Genomic DNA, 22,279 nt, shown 5'->3' on the forward strand with positions numbered 1-22,279 from the left:
TTGTGTATATTTTAGAGAAAATGGTCTTGCCAGGTTTTACTATCTGTGGGTTAACCAGTTTGAGTTTAGTAAAGAATACAGAATGAATGAAAGAATGGTAAGTACAGTAACAAGCCTTATTTATGAATATAGATTAATGACAAAATTAAAAAAGTTATTTTTCAGAAATACATTTATTTATAATGAGGAAAAAAATGTAGAATCAGTATTTCTTGATAAAGTAACAATCAGTCACACATTTGATTAAAACAATGCATAAATGTAAAATTTCTATTAAGTGAAGTAGATACTTTAAGACTTTTGATTCAGAATGTGTAAGGAAGACTTTAAGGATTTTTAGTTTAAAAACATACTCAAAAGATGGTTGTAGGGTTTAAATTTTCAGTATTGTATGAAAAAGGCCTATGTTGCAAACAACATTGTCTTAATATGTCAAATTATGTTTAAGTAAATATTGCAATTATTATTTTTCTTGTAGGCAATTCTCCACTATGACAGTAAGCTGAGTAAAGGGTTCTTCAAATCTTGGAAACAGAAAACTGCAAATGTTTTACAGGAAGCAGAGAAAATGGTAAAATATTCTTAAATTTTTTGTATTAGATTGTCTGTTATGGATGAAATAATTATACATATCCCTTATTTGCATTATTCTGGGCATGTGTACCTCTAAATCTGCTATAATCTGGCTGGATTACCTCTTATCATAAAAGATTTATAGCCTACATCTCTTTGTGAGGGTTAGTCGCGTCACGACAAAACCAACATAGTGTGTTTACGACCAGCATGGATCCAGACCAGCTTGCGCAGCCGTGCAGTCTGATCAGGATCCATGCTGTTCGCTTACCAACCCTATTACAAGTAGAGAAACTGATAGCGAACAGCATGGATCCTGATCAGACTGCGCGGATGCGCAGGCTGGTCTGGATCCATGCTGGTCGCAAACCCATTATGTTGGTTTTGTCATGACACGGCTCAAATCATTAATTTTGAATATCATACATTCAGTCTGATCAGGATCCATGCTGTTCGCTTACCAACCCTATTACAAGTAGAGAAACTGATAGCAAACAGCATGGATCCTGATCAGACTACGTGGATGCGCAGGCTGGTCTGGAATCCTGCTGGTCGCAAACCCATTATTATGCTCCCTGAAAAATATTATAGTCGTCGGGTTGTCAGTCAGTCCGTCCGTACGTACATCCCGAATTCGGTTTCCGATCAATAACTAAAGAACGCTTAGGCCTAGGAACTTCAAACTTGGTATGGTGATTGGTCATGACCAGCAGATGACCCCTATTGATTTTGGGGTCAAAGGTCAAGGTCACATTGACCTTGTAGGTAAAAACGGATTCCGATCAATAACTAAAGAACGCTTAGGCCTAGGAACTTCAAACTTGGTATGGTGATTGGTCATGACCAGCAGATGACCCCTATTGATTTTAGGGTCAAGGGGTCAAAGGTCAAGGTCACATTGACCTTGTAGGTAAAAACGGTTTCGATCAATAACTAAAGAACGCTTAGGCCTAGGAACTTCAAACTTGGTATGGTGATTGGTCATGACCAGCAGATGACACCTATTGATTTTGGGGTCAAGGGGTCAAAGGTCAAGGTCACATTGACCTTGTAGGTAAAAATGGTTTCCGATCAATAACTAAAGAACGCTTAGGCCTAGGAACTTCAAACTTGGTATGGTGATTGGTCATTGGAGCATATAGTTGTCAGGTTGTCCGTCTGTCCATCAGTCCTTCCGTTCGTCAGTCCGTCTGTACGTACGTTCCGAATTTGTGTCCGGCCCATAACTTTGATGTCGGATTTTAAAACTATTTCACAGAAATGATCACCATATTGAATTGACGTGTCGCGTGCAACATTTGGGTCGCTACCTTGAAGGTCAAGGTCACAGCATGACCTTGCAGCAAAATCATATCCGGCCCATAGCTTTGCTTTTTGAAGTCATATTTTACATCTATTTCACAGAAATGATCACCATATTGAGACAATGTGTCGTGCACAACATTTGGGTTGTTTTTACACTTTGAACTTTGTCTGTGACATAACTCTGACGCTACAAGAGGTATACCTTCCTGTGTCCAAAACCTATTCTGGGAGCAACACCCGGTTCAACCGGCTCTTGTGTTGATTTTGTCATGGCGCGGCTCATATATTGTGATGTAAAATGATACATGCTTGTAAATGTGCGAAATAAAATATGATAAAACTCAAACTACATCGTACGGTGGTAATCAATGCTTTTATAAAATTTTCAGATTTTTAGGATGTTTTCTTTTTAATTTCAGGAAATTGCAACAGAACATTATAATGAGGTTCTTTGTAGGAACTACCTAGCATCTTGGAGAAATTATATTCACACTATCAAAAAGAGGTAAACAAAATAAAAAGCAAGAATTGGTATTTAAAGAAGGAGAATTTGTAAAAAATGTGCATGGTTGTCTGATAAAAATTTTGTCGTAAGCAGCTTAACTCGACTTAACATGTCTCCTATACTAGATTTAAACACACAACATTAAGAAGGAAATTATTTAAAGTCAGTGACTTCAATAAATTGTGTGTCTAGGAAAGGCCCACAGAACAAAGCAGTACAATTGTAAAGAAAAGACCAATATAAACATGTGCATGTATATTCTTTTTTCAGTCAAAGACAGGATGTGGAGGCATCCAGATATTACTGTAGAAGAATTATGAAAAGATGCATTCATGCATGGATTATGGTAACACTTACACTTTGACTTACATCTACAAGTTCTTTTGTTCTATTGGGAAATATAATGGTGTCATTTTGAGACATTTGCATCCTGCTGTTATGTTGTTAGAAATGCCTTCAAGATTTCATCATTTTCTTTCGTACAAGATCATAATATAACAGTTAAATTAAGATTTTATCAATTAACAAAATAACCTTCATGGAATTTTACTGATTTAATCTCAAAAGGGTAAAGAAGAAAAACACCAGTGCTTACACCTGTGCTATCATTGGCAAGTAGAGTTTACAAAAATATATATGTTGTGAATGAGTTTACTTAGGTTATTTATGTTGTCAAAAGAGTTGTTTGTACCTTAATGATGAAGTACATGAGATTGCAACTACCGGTACTTTAATCTTCTTTAACAGTACACAAGGCAGCAAAGAGAGAAGAAACGTAAAACAGAGAGGGCGAGGAACCAATATCACAGAAGATTGAGTCACAAAGTCATTGCCATGTGGTTACACTATGTTGATACACAGCGAGCTATCAATGCCCGCGTTGAAATCATGTACAGGAAAAAATGTCTATCCTTTCTTAGGTGAGTGATTTTATTTTAAACAAACAATGGAATTTTTAACATGAAATGAAATCTTGAAGAAGTGATGTTATCTTGAAGAATTGATGTTATGCACCTGACAGTCAGCCCATCTGCTAGCATTTCCATGTCATCTCTGTAACAATTGAACCAATGGCAGGAAATTGAAACTACTTCACAGAATTGTTAACCATTATGACACGATGTTCAGAGTTTGGACTTCCTCAGATCAAATTAGCCGAAGGTCACTTGATTTATATAAGCTTTATATAGAAAAACGCACTTAAGTCTTATTTTGTGAAACTTCGATGACCATTGCTTAGATATTTGACATGTAGCATTGCCATGTAAACCTCTATAAAAGAGTTATTTATTATGCACCTTGGGTCAATATTAGCCCATCCCAGGGCTCACTTGATTTATATAGACTTACATAGGAAATATGTTTTAGTCTTATTATGTGAAAATACAATACCCAGAGCTTATATAAATGGCATATAGCAGTGTCTTGTGAACCTCCACAAACTTATAAAATTACCTTGAAATTATTTACTTCTTAACTATAAAAGCCCAGAATTTGATATTTAGCCTGTAGCATCAATTTGTAGTCTTCTTCAAAGATAGGTCTGCCTTTGGTGTCAAATGCCCTATGTAGATTGATGTAAAAGAAGCACATTTAATCATACTACAGTGCTCAGAGCTTTTATATAATATTTGGCATAGTAGACCTCTCTGAAATGGTTTATAAATGATGCACCTAGGGTCAAAAATGCTCCCACCCTGGGGGTTATTTAGTATTATAAGGATAATTAAGATAAAATATTATCTGGTGAAGTTTCGTGAATGAGTCTTTTCCCTAATTGAAATATTATTTTTGATTACTTACATGAATCTTCATTAGAGTGTATATTTCTCTGCCTTAGCAGTGCTTTCGATCCTATATTCTTGCATATCAGACTGGCGTTTCCGTGAGTTTTACCCATGGACGGGTCCCCTCTGGACGGATATTCCGGTCTGAACTACAATGTCTCAAATGCAAAATTTGATTTTAATGTTTGCTTCTGTTTACTTTATTATTGGCAATGTTCTCCTTACAGTGATGCTTTTCATACCTGGAAGAATAATGTAGGTGAACGGAAGCTTGAGAAGCATACGGAGTTTATTGCTGAAAGACATTATACCCTTAAAATACTTGCCAAGGTTTGTAGTTTATGTTTAGTGTTTACTTACATTTTGTATTTATAACTGGAGTTATCATTATTTTTGTATACTTATATCTTTGAAAGTCATATGTAGATTAACTGGTTGTGTAAACAGAATCCTTGTCCCTTTTCCTTTCTTGGCCTTTTTGACACATTATCTAAAAAAGGGTTTAAAGTTTTTTCATGCTCCCTTTTCTTTTTTTTGTTTGTTAGATCATTTTGTCTTTTATTATGGTCTTCCTTCCCTTTCAACCTTTCTCATTACATGTCTATTCATTGAATGATACCTTATATATTTGATGAGTTGGTACACAATGGACCTTTATGTTGACAGGGTCAAGGTCACTGAAACTAAAAAAGATTTTGCTACTTTTCCTCATATGTATGTAATCTATGCTTAATGAGGGTTCATCCGCCCTTTGAGGCACCGAGAGTATGGACCCCTAACTTTTCCTCATTGTAAAGGTTTTTAAGCTTGACCTTCGAAGAATATGGAGAGCTATTATACTCAATTTGGCATGGGCATCATACTTTAGGTAAAGTGTTTGTGTGCAAATTGATCTTTCCAAATCTCTAACAGGTTATGGGTTGAAACTTTACACACTTATTTGTGAGCGTAATAGGAGGTCGCTGTCCATTACCCATAACTCTAACATGGATTTTTACAGAATTATGGCCCCTTTTTGGCCGGGTTGCACTGGTTCAAACTTGGGTTATAGTATGGTGAATGTTGGGCGGCGGGGAAAAAACTTTCGTACAGTTTTCTCAGCAACTACTTATTACAGCCTTTTGATATTTGGTATACAGCATCAACACATGGTCCCATACTGTGGGATTCGATTTCAGGTCTGTCGCTCATCTACTTCCTGTTTGCCAACCTAGTTAAATTTTCAACATTAATGGTCAATAGTAGGAAATTTTCGTAACAGTTTTCTCAGCAACTACTTATCACAGCCTTTTGATATTTGGTATACAACATCAACACGTGGTCCCATACTGTGGGATTTGATTTCAGGTCTGTTGCTAATCTACTTCCTGTTTGCCGACCTAGTTAAATTTTCAGCATTAATGGTCAATAGTAGGAAATTTTCGTAACAGTTTTCTCAGCAACTACTTATCACAGCATTATGATATTTGGTATACAGCATCAACACATGGTCCCATACTGTGGGATTCGATTTTAGGTCTGTTGCTCATCCACTTCCTGTTTGCCGACTTAGTTAAATTTTCTACATTAATGCTCAATGGTAGGAAATTTCCGTAACAGTTTTCTCAGCAACTACTTATCACAGCCTCTTGATATTTGGCATACAGCATTAACATATGGTCCCATACCGTGGGATTCGATTTCAGGTCTGTCGCTCATCCACTTCCTGTTTGCCGACTTAGTTAAATTTTCAACATTAATGGTCAATAGTAAGAAATTTCCGTAACAGTTTTCTCAGCAACTACTTATCACAGCCTTTTGATATTTTGTATACAGCATCAACACATGGTCTCATATGTGGGATTCGATTTCAGGTCTGTCGCTCATCCACTTCCTGTTTGCCGACTTAGTTTAAATTTTCTACATTTATGGTCAATGGTAGGAAATTTTCGTAACAGTTTTCTTGGCAACTACTTATCACAGCCTTTTGATATTTGATTTACAGCATTATCACGTGGTCCCATACAGTGGGATTTGATTTTAGGTCTGTTGCTCATCCACTTCCTGTTTGCCGACTTAGTTTAATTTTGACATAATTAATGATCAATAGATAGTAGGAAATTTTCATAACAGTTTTTGTCAGCAACTACTTACCACAGACTCTTGATATGTGGTTCACAGCATTGAAATTTTGGGGTCCCATATTGTGGGTTCCATTTCAGGTTGATGCTCATTTCTTTTTTCGGGTTTACAACTAAGTAAACTTTCATCATCAAAATGGTCAGACAGTGGTAGAAAAATTTTTAAGAGTAACATCACGCCCAGATATTTTTTGTAATACATATGCAACCCGCCCTTTTCTGTCTTTGACCCATTTTTGAATTCTATATTGTCTAAGCTCTTGTTTTACTAACAAGGACTGAGAACAGTCTTGCACCTTGTCCTGTAACAGCTCTTGTAAGATTTGTCAAAGCAGCCTTAGGGAAACATTTGTATTAGAATATTCTTGTTTCAAATGAAAATTTCAAGTTTTAAATGCTAAAATTCTAAACTAGATGTGGCTGTATCAATAAATAAACAAGCCAACCACTGATGAGTCTTTGAAAATGATTCACAATATTAGTTTATATATGTTTCTGTTTGTTAGTCTGTTTTTGCGCTAATTTTAACACATATTTGGCCATACTTCCTATCTGGGTTTTCTAAATAACTAACCAGTTATTTCAAGTTTCTCTATATGTGATTCACATGATTTCTGAATCATGTTTGTATTTTATCTGAGAAGAAACTCATTATTTCATTATATCTAATTGGTAGGTATTCACAGCATGGCACAGATACTCTGCCATTCATGCCTACAAGAAGTCAGAAACAAGGCAGTGGGTGGATTCTGCAAGACAACACTTAGACACATGTAAGTTATATGAATTTTTGGATACTGATTGCTTGCCACTCCAAGTTAAATAATAGGTTGATTTTGTCATGACATGTGTATTTCTAAATCATTAATGACTTCAATCAAACTGAGTCTGCAATTTTCATGTATTTGTGTTGTGATTAATGCTTCCGAGGAATTACCCTTTTTCCAGAATTTTTTTTCTACAAGTCTGAATTTTAAATATGACTATAAAGTGGTTTTAAAGACCCCAACAGATATGAATTATCAATTCTAATATATATTCAATATAAGTTTATAACAGTATTAACTAAAATACACAAATGTTGAATGGGTCAGTAGTTGAAACAATTATACGTTTGTTTTGATTTTGTAATTTAATTTGTTTTGGTTTACCTTTTCTTTATATCCAGTTGTTTTCGAAATTTATTTTACAAAATGGAGAACTCATTATGTGGACCATCTTGCTATGAGAATAAAATATGCCAGGGCAGTTGACCTTCGTAATGCTAAGGTGAAACAGAAGGTTATGGTAACCTGGCAACTGTTCACTAGAGAATCTATAAGAAAATCTGTAAGTATATTCATTATTATGATATTTATTTTTATGTCAACTTGAAGCTTAAAATGTGCCAATAAGAGTCCTAAATTTCGACATTCAAGGTATAGCCATGGTTTGCATGGACCTGACTTTAATCAGACCCTGATTTGTGTGTCCAAACAGTTAAGCTGGGTTAATTTAGGACCAAAGCTTTTCTATGAATATTCTTTTAATATAATTCTCCCATTGTGCAGTATTTTAAATTGAGCATTTTTGTTACTAAATGTTTACTGTTGAGGTTAAATTATAGCTATTGTTACTTTGAACTTTCTATTTCAATATCATAAAGGATAAATATTGAAATTTGCCAAGGCTATACAAGCCATTGGTATTGGAATGTAATATTTGTTAACAGTATCTTTTGTATTACAGCTGTTGAGAAAACAAAGTGACTGGTTCCATAACTTACGTCTGACAGCAAGAAGTTTTATTGCCTGGAAACATGCATATGCTGCCGTGCAGGTAGAAAAACAGAAGTCCAGTCTGGCCCTCTGGCATTGGTGTCTTAATCTACATAAAAAGGTATTGTTTAGCATCAACTGTCCGGTTAGTTCAATAGGTTGAGTGTTGGATTGTGAATGGGGCAGCCTGGGTTCAATTTCTGATTTTACAGGTCACTTTCTTTGTGAGTGATCATGAAATTCTTTCTACTGTCATTTGTACTGTACCTTTGCTCTGACATGTATAGAAGTTATCAGTTCATTGCAAAAGTGAAGGTAACTCATACTGGTAAACTGCTTTACAGCCTGCCCAGGAACAATGTGTTAGACAAACTGTGCTCCGGTGAGTTCAAAATGGCTTACTGCCATGATCCAACATTAAACATAAGAATGTTTTTAATGCCCCCACATAGGGGTTTATAGATATGCCAAGTCCGTCCTTCATTGTGTCTGCCTTTAGAGAGGCAAAGAGTGGAGTTTGGTGGCATATACATGTCCTATCAATACTTCAAGTTTGTTTCACATTTTGAACGATGTATTCAACGATAATCTGAAACCTTAAAGTAAATACATGAAATGAAAGTACACAAAGTACTACACATCCCATACCATTTATCATACTTCATGTAGTAGTTTGGTCAAATGTGATAATATCATTGCACAAAGTGTAAATAAGGGATTACTTTATACTTCATTGTATACTGTTATTATCAAAACTGTTTTACAGAAAATGATTAATAACATGATTGAAAAAAAAAAAACAACATTTTTTCAGGTTTTAATGGCCTGGTACGTGTACACACAGGAATGTAAACATAAACAGTCCCGGATCCAGGCAGCCATGGAGCGTAGGAGATCTCGCCTCATCAGAAATGGCATCACCCAGTGGCTTCGTGTTGCAGACGATATGTCAGCTATGAGAAAACAAATGGCTGTCCAGCAGCAGACCAAGGTTCAATCACAATAAAAAATATATATATTAGATAGACATATTTAATAGACCAGGTTTCTAGCATCTTAGGTTGCCTCAAGGTCCTTTTGAGTTCCCCCTTCCCCTGTGAACTTTGTATTTTGTAGATAATTAGCCCAAAGACAGATACAAGTTGCTGTTAAATGATAATTTATATTTGACAGAAAAGACAGGGCATCTGCGGGTGAGTGGTTAAGGTCGTTGATTTCAAACCACTTGCCTCTTATTGCTGTAGGTTCAAGCCCCGCAAGTGTCTTTGGATTCTTTCATGTGAGAAAGCTACATCTAGCAAGCTTACTGAACATCTGTGGTTCTACACAGGTGTCCTTAAGATATTTTACAGAGGGACACCTGAGGTCTTCCTCCGCCAGTAAAGCTGGAAAATTGGCATATGACATATACTGTACTGGTGCAACATAAAACCCAACCAAAAACAAAACAATAAAAATATAAACAAAATACAATCTAGATTTTTTTTTCAGACTGTGTATGAAACATACCAGTTAGTTCTGAGATGTGGTCTACACTGGAAATCCTGGGCAAGTAAAAAACGTCAGACCAGGGGAGGTCAAAAACCCATTGGCGATTTAAGAGATGGTAAGGGTAGGATCACTTCAAAAGCTGATAACTCTACAAAGATGGAAGAGAATAGAGGTCATTCATTGAATTCTACACCAAGATTTCCTGCATCCTTGTTCAATACTCCAAGAGAGGCATCTGATGCCCATATGGTATTGATACATTGTATTAAAATTCCTTTTTTAATTGACCTTGATAAAATAACAACAGTTTTAAGCATTCATCTGCATGCACCAGGCTCCTCTGAATAAATTATATGCATGTAACTTAAAACAAATAAAAGAAAACTGGTATTACATTTTTTCCTCTTCTATATATTTATTGCTTATTTATTTATTTTTATTTAAATATTTTTTCCGAAATTTTTTATATTTATGCATGCAAATGTTAGACAGGAATTTAAATTCTGTTTGCTATTTATCACTCTTATTAGTTGACTTCTGTAGACAAAACATGATTTTTTTACCGGTTTCTTAATAACGTGAAAAAATCTGTTGTTACTGAAACGAAAGTTATACTTGTATTTGCAGGTGAGGGCAATAACTCATGAATCACAGTTACCTGCCCCTGTTGTAACAGTATCACCAGGAAGGTCAAAGGCTAATCGTACTGGAGGTTCACAGTTAGGGTAAGTAGTTTAAATTATACTTTAGTAAAGAGTATTGAAAGCTACTTTTGCATATTTCATACAGTTATACATTCTATAAGGAATATATCGGGAATTATTACCTTGGTAGTCTGCATAAAGCTAACTTTCCAGATTTTCTGGTGAGTTTTTTTTTATAAGTTTACTTAAAGCTTATATAATTATGTTAAATGTTCATTAAATAGAAATTTGTCATGTACTTCAATTGTCCTCTTACAGAATGTTAAAACAAGTTTGTTAGTGGCATATTTTTATGCTCCCCGAAAAATTTCGGGGGAGCATATAGTCGGCGCCTTGTCCGTCTGTCCATCTGTCCGTCCGTTGTCTTGTCCGGAGCATAACTTGAAAACCCTTGGAGATAATTTGTTTAAACTTCATACAGTGGTAGAGGGCATTGAGGGGGAGTGCAGTGTCAAAGAACCATAACTCTATTTTGCCCGGTTTTTAGCTCGACTATACGAAGTATATGGAGAGCTGTCCTACTCGCCCCGGCGTCCGCGTCCAGATTTCAGATTAAAGTTTTGGTGCAGTAAAATATTTTTCACTATAACTTTGTCATTTCTTAAAGTATCAACTTCAAACTTGAAATATATGTTCCTTATCATCAACCACATCTTATGTGACAAGGTTCATAACTTTAGCACCAATATTTTCAGATTTATCTCCCCTTGAACTTAGAATTTTCCTTAAAAAATACTATTTTTTTCTGTTACTTCTTAATTTCTTAAGGGATCAACCTCATACTTCAAATATATGTACCTTATCATCATCCCCATCTTATGTGACAAGGTTCATAACTCTAGCACAAATATTTTCAGATTAATCTCCCCTTGAACTTAGAATTTTCCTCAAAAAATACAAATTTTTACTGTTACTTCTTTATTTCTTAAGGGATCAACCTCATACTTCAAATATATGTACCTTATCATCACCCCCATCTCATGTGACAAGGTTCATAACTCTAGCACCAATATTTTCAGATTTATCTCCCCTTAAACTTAGAATTTTCCTTAAAAAATATTATTTTTTAATGTTACTTATTTATTTCTAAAGGGAACAACTTCATACTTCAATTATATGTAACTTATCATCATCCCCATCTTATGTGACAAGGTTCATAACTCTAGCACTAATATTGCAAGAATTATCTCCCCATAAACTTAGATTGTTTTAGTAGAAAAATGTTATTTTTACTATAACTTTTTTAGTTTTAAAGGTATCTACCTCAAACTTCAAATACTTATTCCTTATCATCAATTACATTTTATGTGACAATGTTCGTAACTCTTGAAGCAATATTTACAGATTTATCTTTCTTTGAACTTAAGATTTTCTTTAAGAAATATTATAACTTCTTTACTTTTTAAGGTATCTACTTCAAACTTCAAATATATATTTCTTATCATTACACACATGTTGTGTGACAAGGTTCATAACTCTAGCATGACTATTTCTAGAATTATTCCCCTTGATCTTGGAATTTATGCTAGCAAATGATATTTTTATGCCCCCGGGCATATAGTAATTGAACCGTCCGTCCGTCCGTCTGTCCGTACGAGGTTAACCTAGAACGGCAAGTTGGATTTTTCTTAAGTTCTACCTGTACCAATGGCTTTTTAGTTTACACACTTACTAATCAATACAAAGTACATGATCTGGGCAAGTTTCATAACTCTGGCTTTCATATTTACCAAGTTATTGCCCTTTTCAGCACTTAGAAAATGAATAGTGGTTAACCTTAAATGGCAAGTTGGAAATATCTTAAGTTCTATCTATACTAATGGCTTTATAATTTCCACACTTACTTATCAATACAAAGCACATGATATTGCCAAGTTATATAACTGTGTCATCCATATTTCCCAGTTATTTCCCTTTTTTCACTTTGAAAATAGGGCCTTGTCTGGTTAACCTATTTCGGCAAGTTGGATTTTATCTAAATTTCTCCTAATTGCTTAATTTCTTTAATGATATCTTTCATATTTAGTAGGTGGATACCTTTGATGGTCCTTTAAATTTTTTTTGGAGTAAGCGGTCTCTAGGGTCAAGGTCAAGGTCACTGGTTTAAAAAAATAAATATAAACCTTTTTGCTCATACAGCCTTTATTTTTTAGTTGATGTCTTAGTTTAATACAAACACCCTCCTTCTTTGGGTGTAGTATGGGGTCATTTGGGTCAAGGTCAATGTTACCAATGTCAAGGTCACCAATGTTAAAAATAGATTTTTACATTTTTACAGGTGTATTGACCTTATTCTATAGACAGATGTTATTTATAATTGATAGAAACATAAACTTTGATGGAGATAGTGGTCAGTTGGGTCAAGGTCACCAGTGCTAAAATAGATTTTTACACATTTGCTCATACAGCCTTTATTAAGTGACTGATTTATTTTATATTTGGTAGGAAGATAACTTGCATGGTATTCATCCTTTTGATTGGGGTAGGGATCAGTGGGTCAAGGTCACTTGTGCTAAAAAATAGATTTTTACACTTTTGCCCATACAGCTTTTATTTATTGACAGTTGTATTTCATATTTGGTAGGAAGATAACTTGCATGGTATTCTTCCTTTGGATGGAGAAAGGGGTCAGTTGGGTCAAGGTCACAAGTGCTAAAAATAGATTTTTACACTTTTGCCCATACAGCCTTTATTTATTGACAGATGTATTTCATATTTGGTAGGAAGATAACTTACATGATATTCTTCTTTTGGATAGAGTTAGGGTCAGTTTGGTCAAGGTCACCAGTGCTCAAAATAGATTTTTACACTTTTGCCCATACAGCCTTTATTTAATGACAGATGTATTTCATATTTGGTAGGAATCTAACTTGCATGAAGTTAAATATTTTTCAACTTCACAAGTCAGAGCAATGACTTGGCAACTTATATTTTTCACAATTACAGAATGCCATGACTTGGTCAAGCTATAAAACTTGTGTTTACAATTTTTTGGCGATTTTTCTGTCCATAACTGAGTGAATGGGTAAACATTTTTTGAAGTATTGCTACTGACAAGAATCTGAGCCGGGGCATTTGTGTTTAACAAACACGTTCTTGTTTTACTATAACTTAATACATAATTATACATAATTGGTTTTTCTTTCATAGTTTTGTCCTCCTTACTGCGTCAAGTATTGTATTAGTCGAGCTTGGCTGTCTCCTGTGACAGCTCTTGTTGAATTATCTCCCCTTATAGAAAAATCTTGTCCGGGCCATAACTCTAAAACTATAAGAGATATCAACATGAAACTTTGTAGGTGAATAGATCTCAATGGGTAGATATGCAGTGTATAAAAACAATAACTCTTTTTGTCCTAATTTTGGAGTTATTGCCCTTTGTTAATTTTAACACTTTGAACTTTGTCCAAAACATAACTCTAAAACTATAAGAGATATCAAGATGAAACATTGTAGGAAGATAGATCTCATTGAGTAGAAGTGCAGTGCAAAAGAACCATAACTCTGTTAAGCCTCATTTTTGAATTATCTCCCCTTTTAGAAAAATCTTGTCCAGGAAATATCTCTAAAACTATATCAACACGATATCAACATGAAACTTTGTAGGTAGATATATCTCAATGGGTAGATGTGCAGTGCACAAGAATCATAACTCTTCCTTGCATAATTCTTGAATTATTGTACTTTGTTTATTTTTACTTTTTGAAGTTGTCCGGGACATAACTCAGAAACCATAAAAGATATCAACAAGAAACTTTGTAGGTTGATAGATCACATTGATTAGAAGTGCAGTGCAAAGAATAGTAACTCTGCCTTGCTTTATATTGGAATTATTGCACTTTGAACTTTTTCCAGGGACATAACTCTGAAACTACAAGAGGTTTACTTTCCTGTGTCCAAAACCTATATGGGGAGCATCACCCGGGTCAAACCGGGCTTTTGTTTTTAAAGTTTTCTATTTTGAATATAAATGTGCTGTCAAAGTTGTGAAATGGATTTTAAATCTATTGCATCTATGTTATAGAAAAAGATATGTATGAAATTTTAGGGGCCAAGCACATGCTAGAGCTAAGCCAAGACAGCCTAGTTTCCTGATGGAATCCTTGAAAAGAGCTGGTTTGTTTGTTCATGATACACAAAGGTATTTGAAGTTTCTAGTTACTCAACATATCTATATTCTATGCACCAGAGGACACTGTTTAAAATGTTTTAATAAGTATACTGTGCATTCACTTTAATCTGTTGGCTCGAAATTCTGTGGTTTAGTCAAAAAGGACATTTTCGTGGATTTTTGATTTTCTATGATTGTCCTTTTTTTAAAAAAAATTGAAATCTAAATAATGTAAAACATAAATAATCTTACAGCCAACAAATAAAATTCTTTTGAACTTAATTTCTTAAATTGACTTATCTATAAAATCCACGAAAATTAGTGCCCCACGAGTAATGATTTTTCATTATGAATGTTGTATCAGGCATAGTAAATATATAGTTAATGTAAAAGCAAGTCATCATCATATGTAAAGCAGCAAGCCTCCAGATTCATGCTTATTTTCATGAAAATTTTGAAACCATATTCTAAAGTATAATATTGTGAAGTAATCAAAAGGAAGAAATTTACACATTATGAATGGCACTTGCAACCCATGTTAATTACCAAAAAGAGGTCAAAATATGCAAATATAGCCCTTACTGCATTAGTAACGTAGCACAAATATAGTTATAAATACTGAAAAATTAGTAATTTATAAGAGATTAATACACAGCAGAGTAGGGCCGGAAGGTGATAATCGGCCCGCAAAATGAATAATGGCCCGAGGGTTTTATTCATTTCAGGGCCGATTATCACCTTCTGGCACAACTAAGACGTGTATTAATGTCTTTAATACACTTGGTAGATCTAATAGTAGCATTTTTCTAAAAAAAAAAGTAGATATACTTGGAAATTTCTTTCTTTGAAATTCCGATCTGCATTTCTACTGTACAGTAGGGTAACTTTTACAGAGTTGTTTACTTTTTGTATGTTCAAAGTACACTACTGCAGAATCTAGAAGCAAGTTTTATTTTCATTGTTTTCTGATTAAATTTGCTGTATTATTTCTTTAAATTCCATGTAACTTTAAAATGTGATGAATGTAAAAACATTTTATTGAATTTCAATAAACTCAATTTAATTTAGTTAATCAAAATTAATTCACAAAATTCACAAAAATATCTTATGGTTTTATGCTAAAGCAGAAACATTTTAAAAAAATCATACATAAATTTACAGCATCACATTTTGAAATTTGTATGCATTATATGGTATTATATGCCCTGATTTTTCCAGTGATGCTCCATCAAATGAAGTCACAGAAGATCAATGGAAATCAAATGTAGCCATGAAAACACCTCATATTGAAAGATTAAATCTTTCAAACTTGACAACTAATCAATCAGATGTTGATACTGATAGAACATTAACTCCACATTTGATTGGCTCTGCTAAAAGTGAACAGACTGTGTCTCAACATAGTGCTAGAGTACCATTCCAGATTTATGAAAATACTGGAGAACCAGTCTCTAATGAACCATTTCCTTCTGACAGACAGTTAGAAAAAGGTGAACAAGTAGTAAAGATAAACATTTTATCTAAAGGTGATTCAAGAACATTTGAAAAGTTTAATGGTGCCAAACAGGATTCACTCTTACCTCATACATCTGCTGTTAATGTGCCAACTATTCCAAAACTTACTCTTCTAACTCCAGCAGATTTCTTGAATAAGAAAGAAACTTATATTGTAAACAAGGATTCAAACTTTACCGCGAGGAGTGAGACTTGTATAGGATCAGCAGTTGTAAGTGAAACCACATCAATAGCTTCTACTCCACGAGTGTTATGTCAAAATTCAGACCATAATCACCCGTTGTCAGAAACTCGTTCATTTAGAGTTACAGACTTCAAAGAGCAGATAACTCCAAGATCAACAAGTTCTGTTACTCCTAGAGATCAGTTGTCTTCCCTTGGATTTGAATCGCATTCCACACAAACGATACAGAAAGAAATTGTCACAATAAGAAATAGACTTAAAAACTTTGATCAAAAGAAGAAAAAGCTAAGGTAAGAATAACAGAGAACATGTTTTGTTTTGTATGCTAATGAGATGCCATGATTGACAAGACACATGTGTGTACATTAACCTGTCTGTCAAACTAAATTCATACCTCTGTCATCACAGGGTGTTATTTTGATGATAAGGAACAATACTTAAAGGCCCATTATGCCTCAGAAATTCTATCATTTTTATTTCTCAAAAACTTTTTTAATTTTGGTACCTTGTTACAGTTACAAAAAAAATGCTCATTTGCCATATAATTGAACCATCTTTGCTTCTTTTGCTCAAAGTCAAAATACTACTTTGTTTACACATTTTGGTACCTTTACAACACATTACTGCACATTCAGCGCTACTTTCCTCAGCTGTTAAACATCTAACATGCTCTAAATCTATTATTAAAACATTATCAAAGACATGTTTGACAATTTTAAGAAGAAAAATGGATTTCTGAGGCATAATGTGCCTTAAACATTAGATTGTCACATGCAAGATGTACAATAGGAATTCAACATTATGGCTTTTTTCAAAGCCATACTATCTTTTGTAAGATATTTTGTAAATTGTGTATATGCATTATAAAGATCATAAAAACTGTTTTAGGAAAATGCAGAAACAATTGAAGCAGCTTTGTGATTGGCTGAAAGATATAGAGGTCAAAGGTCAGGAGTCAGAAGATGATGATGTCATCAGTGCAAAGCAAGAAGTTCAGGAGGTAAAACAATATGAAACAAAGAGAAAACTTTAGTAGTAACTGAATTAATTTCTTCTGTGTTATTTGAAAGATAGCTTAATATATCAGATTTATTTTTATGCAAACTCATTTAGTTTTCCCTTCATCCTTCTTTCAGTTATCATATCATACTTATTTGTCAAAGCACCTTTTTTATTGGCTCATGTGGTTTGCCTTCTTAGCTCTGTAGGAAGAGAATAGGATTTATAACCCAGGGATTGCTGGTTTAATCCTCAGGCAAGGCGAAACGTTTCTCTGACAATTGATCTCAAACAATTACTGGTTAGTTATACAGGGAAGCTTGTTAGTTGTACTGACCAGCAAGATATGACCAAATATGTGTTAAAATCTGCATAGAAACAAGATGAAAATATTTTAAATGTGTAGGATCTTGGTTACTTAATATGATGATAACTCTCTTTCTTGGACTTCTACTATTGGGTTAGTTTTCAGGGCATTCGAGTCAAGCTTACTGAAGCTTATAATAGATAACTTTAACTTTTCTTCATTGTAAGTCCATGTCATTATGAACATTCCTTGATGTGACTGATAATCTTGTTTTTGGCTTTGTTAAAAAAAACATTCGGACATTAAAGTAATTACATCATAGTACAAGTGTCTCACTCTGGTTTTATTTTTATGTAATTGTAGCTGTCGGCTGATGTTGAAGTGTTAAAGAAATCAGTGGAGGAAGAGAAATCAATATGTGCCAAACTTGTCGAACGTGTGAAACTTTTAACATCTCAGTTAACAACGTAACTGCCTGATGTTATATAAAAAGAAACAACAGCAACAATATAATATGGGACTCCGTAATCGACAAACTTAAAGTTTCCTATACGGCGCATTAAGTTTCATTGGTGAATTTAATAACTAATATTTTGTGTGAAGCAGAGCAGATTTTATTAATCATTACATTTTTCATTGAATGATGTCAAAGATTTTTAACTTCAACGCATGCATGAACGCATATGACAAAATACTGACAATACGTCTGTTTATAGACATGCACCAATAATACAGAGTTAGAGTTTACATGTATATATACTTAAATTAAGACATATGGCAGAATCATTGTCACTACAAGACAATAATCCATTGATGACAATTATTTAAAATAGCGTGTCTTGAGATAAAAATTATTGTTAGATTGGTTATTCTTAAGAAGTTGTTAGTTTACTGCATTTACTATGACAAATTTTATGTTGCATATACAATATTAGTGTAGATAGGCCAAGTTAATTTCATATATATTCAGTTGAAGGAAACTTTTAATATTTGATTGTTTTTGTGTATTTTTGTACCTACTCAATTGATAGAAATACACATTTTGTATAGGTTAATTTGTTGGTACATTTGTGATGTACACAGTTGTCACATGTTATAATATCACCTTTTATCATACACATTTTTATTTTCTGACACAACTTGCCATTAGTTCAGCATGCAATAATTTTAGGTTGTTGCTGTTTAATAAGTTCTTTATTTTTGTTAACAGTGTCTGTATAGCACTATGAAATTTTATTAAGGGAGATGTTAAAATAGAAGAATAATTACTTAGATCAATATACAGTTATTTTATAGAAGGCAATAGGTAATAATTAAAACTGTCAACTGCATATGTATAAAAAAAACAGTTACTTGACATGAAATTCTGTGAGTTTTGTCAAAAAGGACATTCATGTTGGTTTTTAAATTTGTTGATTGTGTGTTTTGAAAAAAATGTAAAATGCACATAATACATGTATAGTGCAAAATAATCTTACAGCAGACAAAATCGAGTGTTGGATCTTAAATTTGTTGATTGACCTATCAAAAAAAAACCAGAACACAAAAATAAGTAACCCATGAATAATTATGATTTTGCAGAAACAGTTGATAACTTATCAATGTAAGGTTTTAGACAGTAGCTGGGGCAGTTGTCATGTAATATTGTGTCGATCAGTAACCACATGTCAGGTCAGTGTAGATACACATTTATATACCATGGACAAATACAGAGATAAATCGTGAATTTGTAAAAATTTTTCCAAAACAAAACAACTTATTTTGAACATGCAATGTTCCAATCATTACTTCATAAGTTTTGATATTTAAAAAAGTAAAATTCTCAAAGTTAGTTATGAAGTGTTTTTGTGTTGTTTGTATTTAATAGTGTCACCATGCCATTATGCATCCAATGGTATTTAGTGAGTGAATGTAGTGAGTGAACAGGTGAAAGTCAAAATAAGTGAATATTGTGTCATAATTCCTTTCAATTTTATAATTTACTTCACATGAACAATAAATAACTCATTTGGCTCAATAAAATTTCTGTGAAAATCCATCAGAATTTTCCTGTATATTTTTTAATTTATTAAAAGAGTGGGGCAGTCTTTTTATATTTTAGGCAGATTTAAACATTACCATAAACATTTTCCAATATCAACAGTTGATCAATCGCCATTATGATAGTCAGTCTTTTGAAGTACAAGTATATAGCAAATTCAGGTCAACTTGCCAATGAAAAATGAGCAGTATGTCACTTTAATTAACACCCCTTAAAAAGAAATATTATGCTAGTTTCTTAGATATATAAATACCTTTTAAACAGCTTCCAGTATGTGTTGTGAAATGAATTTTTGTTATATGAAACTGCTATCTTTTAAAATTCACATTCCTTCACTTTTAATAATTTATTGTAAGATCACCTTGACAAGGTGGGAACCGGTAATGTGGGAACTTGCCTTTATATATATTGATTCAGTTACTAGTATCTATGATTCATGCTTGTTAAACCATAAACTGCAGTAATCAACAGTGATTAGCGTAAAACCAAATAAGACAGCACAATGACCAACCATGGTCTATTTTGCTGGTAGATCAGTTATAGTATTTTATACAGTAATTGAGATCTCTAATTTGAACAGAACATTCAAAATTCTAGGCAGGGCAAAATTTTTTCTACTGTACAAATTTCAGCAGGTTATGTGTTAACCAATTGTGCAAAGCTATTTTTTCTTCAGCACGTAAATAAATGTATGAAAACATGTATAGGAAAATATTTTAGTTACTGTGATAGCTGTTAACTGTGACTGTTAGTTTAATATTGTAATAAAAAAGTTGTATGTACATATGCTTGTATAATATTGTTGCATTATAAATTATATTTTTCCATTTTCATATTTATTTCATTAGTTATGAAAAAATACATTAAAGGTCTAAAATATGAGTACTGTTGTTGTTTTTTATGTTGGTTTTCATACATTATTTATCTAAGAAAACATAAAAGGTGAAAGATAAGGTTACCAGGTAAATTACAATAGGCTGTCACCTGTGTTGGTTTATGAATAATTTTATCATACTTTACAGGGCCACACCATTCAGCTTCAGTCTAGATATCGGCAGCTAACTTCATGGCAGCCTACTTCATACTAGCTAAGCCGTAACCCAGAACTGTCAAACGCATGCGAACTTGCCATAAAGTATCCGTTGCAGTCTTTTATCATCTGCCTTATTTTAAGATTTATACAAAGCCTTTTTGAAAGAAAGCCGAAATGTGATTCTACCATCCTTGCTTTCCTCTATATTTATCCATTTTTGTTAGTTTTTTATACAGTCTTCATTGATATATATTCATTTCATCGTGGGTTTTGGTGAGCCCAAAATATGTTATGCGTATGAAAAAAAGTCGCAAAAGGGACTCCAAATACAGATTTCACAAAATCTTACCACCAACGATGCTTAACATTCAAACAAACCCTTATTGAAACATTTATTGAGATATGTTTAAAGAGCCTCTACTAACATTGTATTTATTAATAACCACATTTATTCATGTTAACATGAAGTGTGTTTAATGAAGGAAATTTGACTTTACTTGACTTAGTTCAAAATAAAGGAATTGCTGGTCAAAATTCAAGTCGAGCTTCATTTGTGCTAAAGAGATCTATAGGTGATATTTGAAACCATCCATATACAAAACTACGGATCACTTCCATATGATATAGTAAATGTATAGCCAATCCAAAGGAACAATTAAAGTTTCGTAGCTTGACTAAAATACAAAACCCTTGCAAAAAATCAAAAAAACCAGTATAAAAAATTTTTGACCTGGCAATTTTACTGGTAAAAAATCTTTTTTGGAAAAATTTAAAACAGCTACAAATAAATGGGCAATCGTTTTGTAAAGCATGTCCATATATTTTTCCCCAAAATTTAAAATGTTTTTTTTTGAAAAGGGTTTTTGCAAAAATTTTTTACAAAAAAACGTACCTAGGGCAAAAAAAATTTCATCCCCAGATATAAAACATACTTTTGTAAAAGGGGTTAATAATTTAAAAAATACTTAATGAAACAATGACAGGACTTTTTTAACTTCCTCAAATCTTTTTTTAACCTTTAGGGAAAAAGACAAAAACCCTTCTCCCATATTACTTTAAAAAAAGACTGATTTCCCAAACAATAGCAATAATTTTTTACAGAATGTTTTTTTTTTTTTTTGGATGATGTTTTTTAAAACCGATGGGGGAAAATTGACTATCAAATTTTTATTTTTTATTTCAAAGATACACAAAAAAAAAAATTTTTTTTAGGGGAGGGGTCCTTATAATGTTTATTTTTTTTATATCACACCTATGGACTCTTCAGCACATAGGAGCTCAAGGGAAATTTCACCGGGCTTTTCCTTTATTGAACCAACTCAAAAAATGTTTTAAATGGTTGTTTAATGTTAAAGCATCTTTTGGGGTAAAATTTTTATCAAATCTCGTTTTAAAAAGTCGGTTTTAGGACTTTTTTTTAAATACGCATTGCATATTTGGGCACACAAACCCACACGCAAAAAGTACTCGATATAAAAAAAAAATAAAAGGATAAATATAGAAAGTCAGGGGGGTAGAATCACATCATTTTCAAAAAAAAATTTTAAATTTTTATAAAAATTTTGTTTAAAAAAATTAAAAATTTTTACTATGGAGACCTTTTTTCCCCATAGATTAAAGCGCCATCGGGGAGCAGGGGAAATTTAAAATTTTTTTAACCGGGCTCTTTTTCAATCCATATGGGGTTTTCACCCCAATGGGATTATACTCAATAAAAAACAGTGAAATTCATTTTTTTAAAAATAACATATTTTTTTAAACAGTTATTTTTTATAATAACCATAAAAAAAATCAACAAAAAAAATTTGAAAAATAATTCCAGGACTTTTCGCGCCCCCCCCCCCCCA

The 22,279-nt window shown here is 33.2% G+C and overlaps 1 protein-coding gene across 2 annotated transcripts in view; it reads left to right on the plus strand.

Annotated features, from left to right (window-relative positions):
* The window catches only part of LOC132738443 (protein SFI1 homolog), a 41,455-nt gene extending 21,174 nt beyond the window's left edge, over positions 1–20,281 (plus strand). For both annotated transcript variants that reach the window (XM_060725944.1, XM_060725945.1), the window contains exons 15-30: positions 16–97; positions 479–571; positions 2,298–2,383; positions 2,654–2,729; positions 3,131–3,303; positions 4,398–4,500; positions 6,967–7,063; positions 7,459–7,619; positions 8,019–8,168; positions 8,862–9,038; positions 9,539–9,787; positions 10,166–10,263; positions 14,291–14,383; positions 15,572–16,342; positions 16,941–17,052; positions 17,722–20,281. In XM_060725944.1, coding sequence (XP_060581927.1) covers positions 16–97; positions 479–571; positions 2,298–2,383; positions 2,654–2,729; positions 3,131–3,303; positions 4,398–4,500; positions 6,967–7,063; positions 7,459–7,619; positions 8,019–8,168; positions 8,862–9,038; positions 9,539–9,787; positions 10,166–10,263; positions 14,291–14,383; positions 15,572–16,342; positions 16,941–17,052; positions 17,722–17,829 — 2,629 coding nt within the window. In that variant the 3' untranslated portion in view covers positions 17,830–20,281. The remainder of the gene's footprint in view (positions 1–15; positions 98–478; positions 572–2,297; positions 2,384–2,653; positions 2,730–3,130; positions 3,304–4,397; positions 4,501–6,966; positions 7,064–7,458; positions 7,620–8,018; positions 8,169–8,861; positions 9,039–9,538; positions 9,788–10,165; positions 10,264–14,290; positions 14,384–15,571; positions 16,343–16,940; positions 17,053–17,721) is intronic.
* The last annotated feature ends 1,998 nt before the right edge of the window (positions 20,282–22,279 follow it).

The sequence above is a fragment of the Ruditapes philippinarum genome, unplaced genomic scaffold, assembly GCF_026571515.1.
Source record: "Ruditapes philippinarum isolate M1 unplaced genomic scaffold, ASM2657151v2 ctg556_1_1_1_1, whole genome shotgun sequence".
NCBI lineage: Eukaryota > Metazoa > Mollusca > Bivalvia > Venerida > Veneridae > Ruditapes > Ruditapes philippinarum.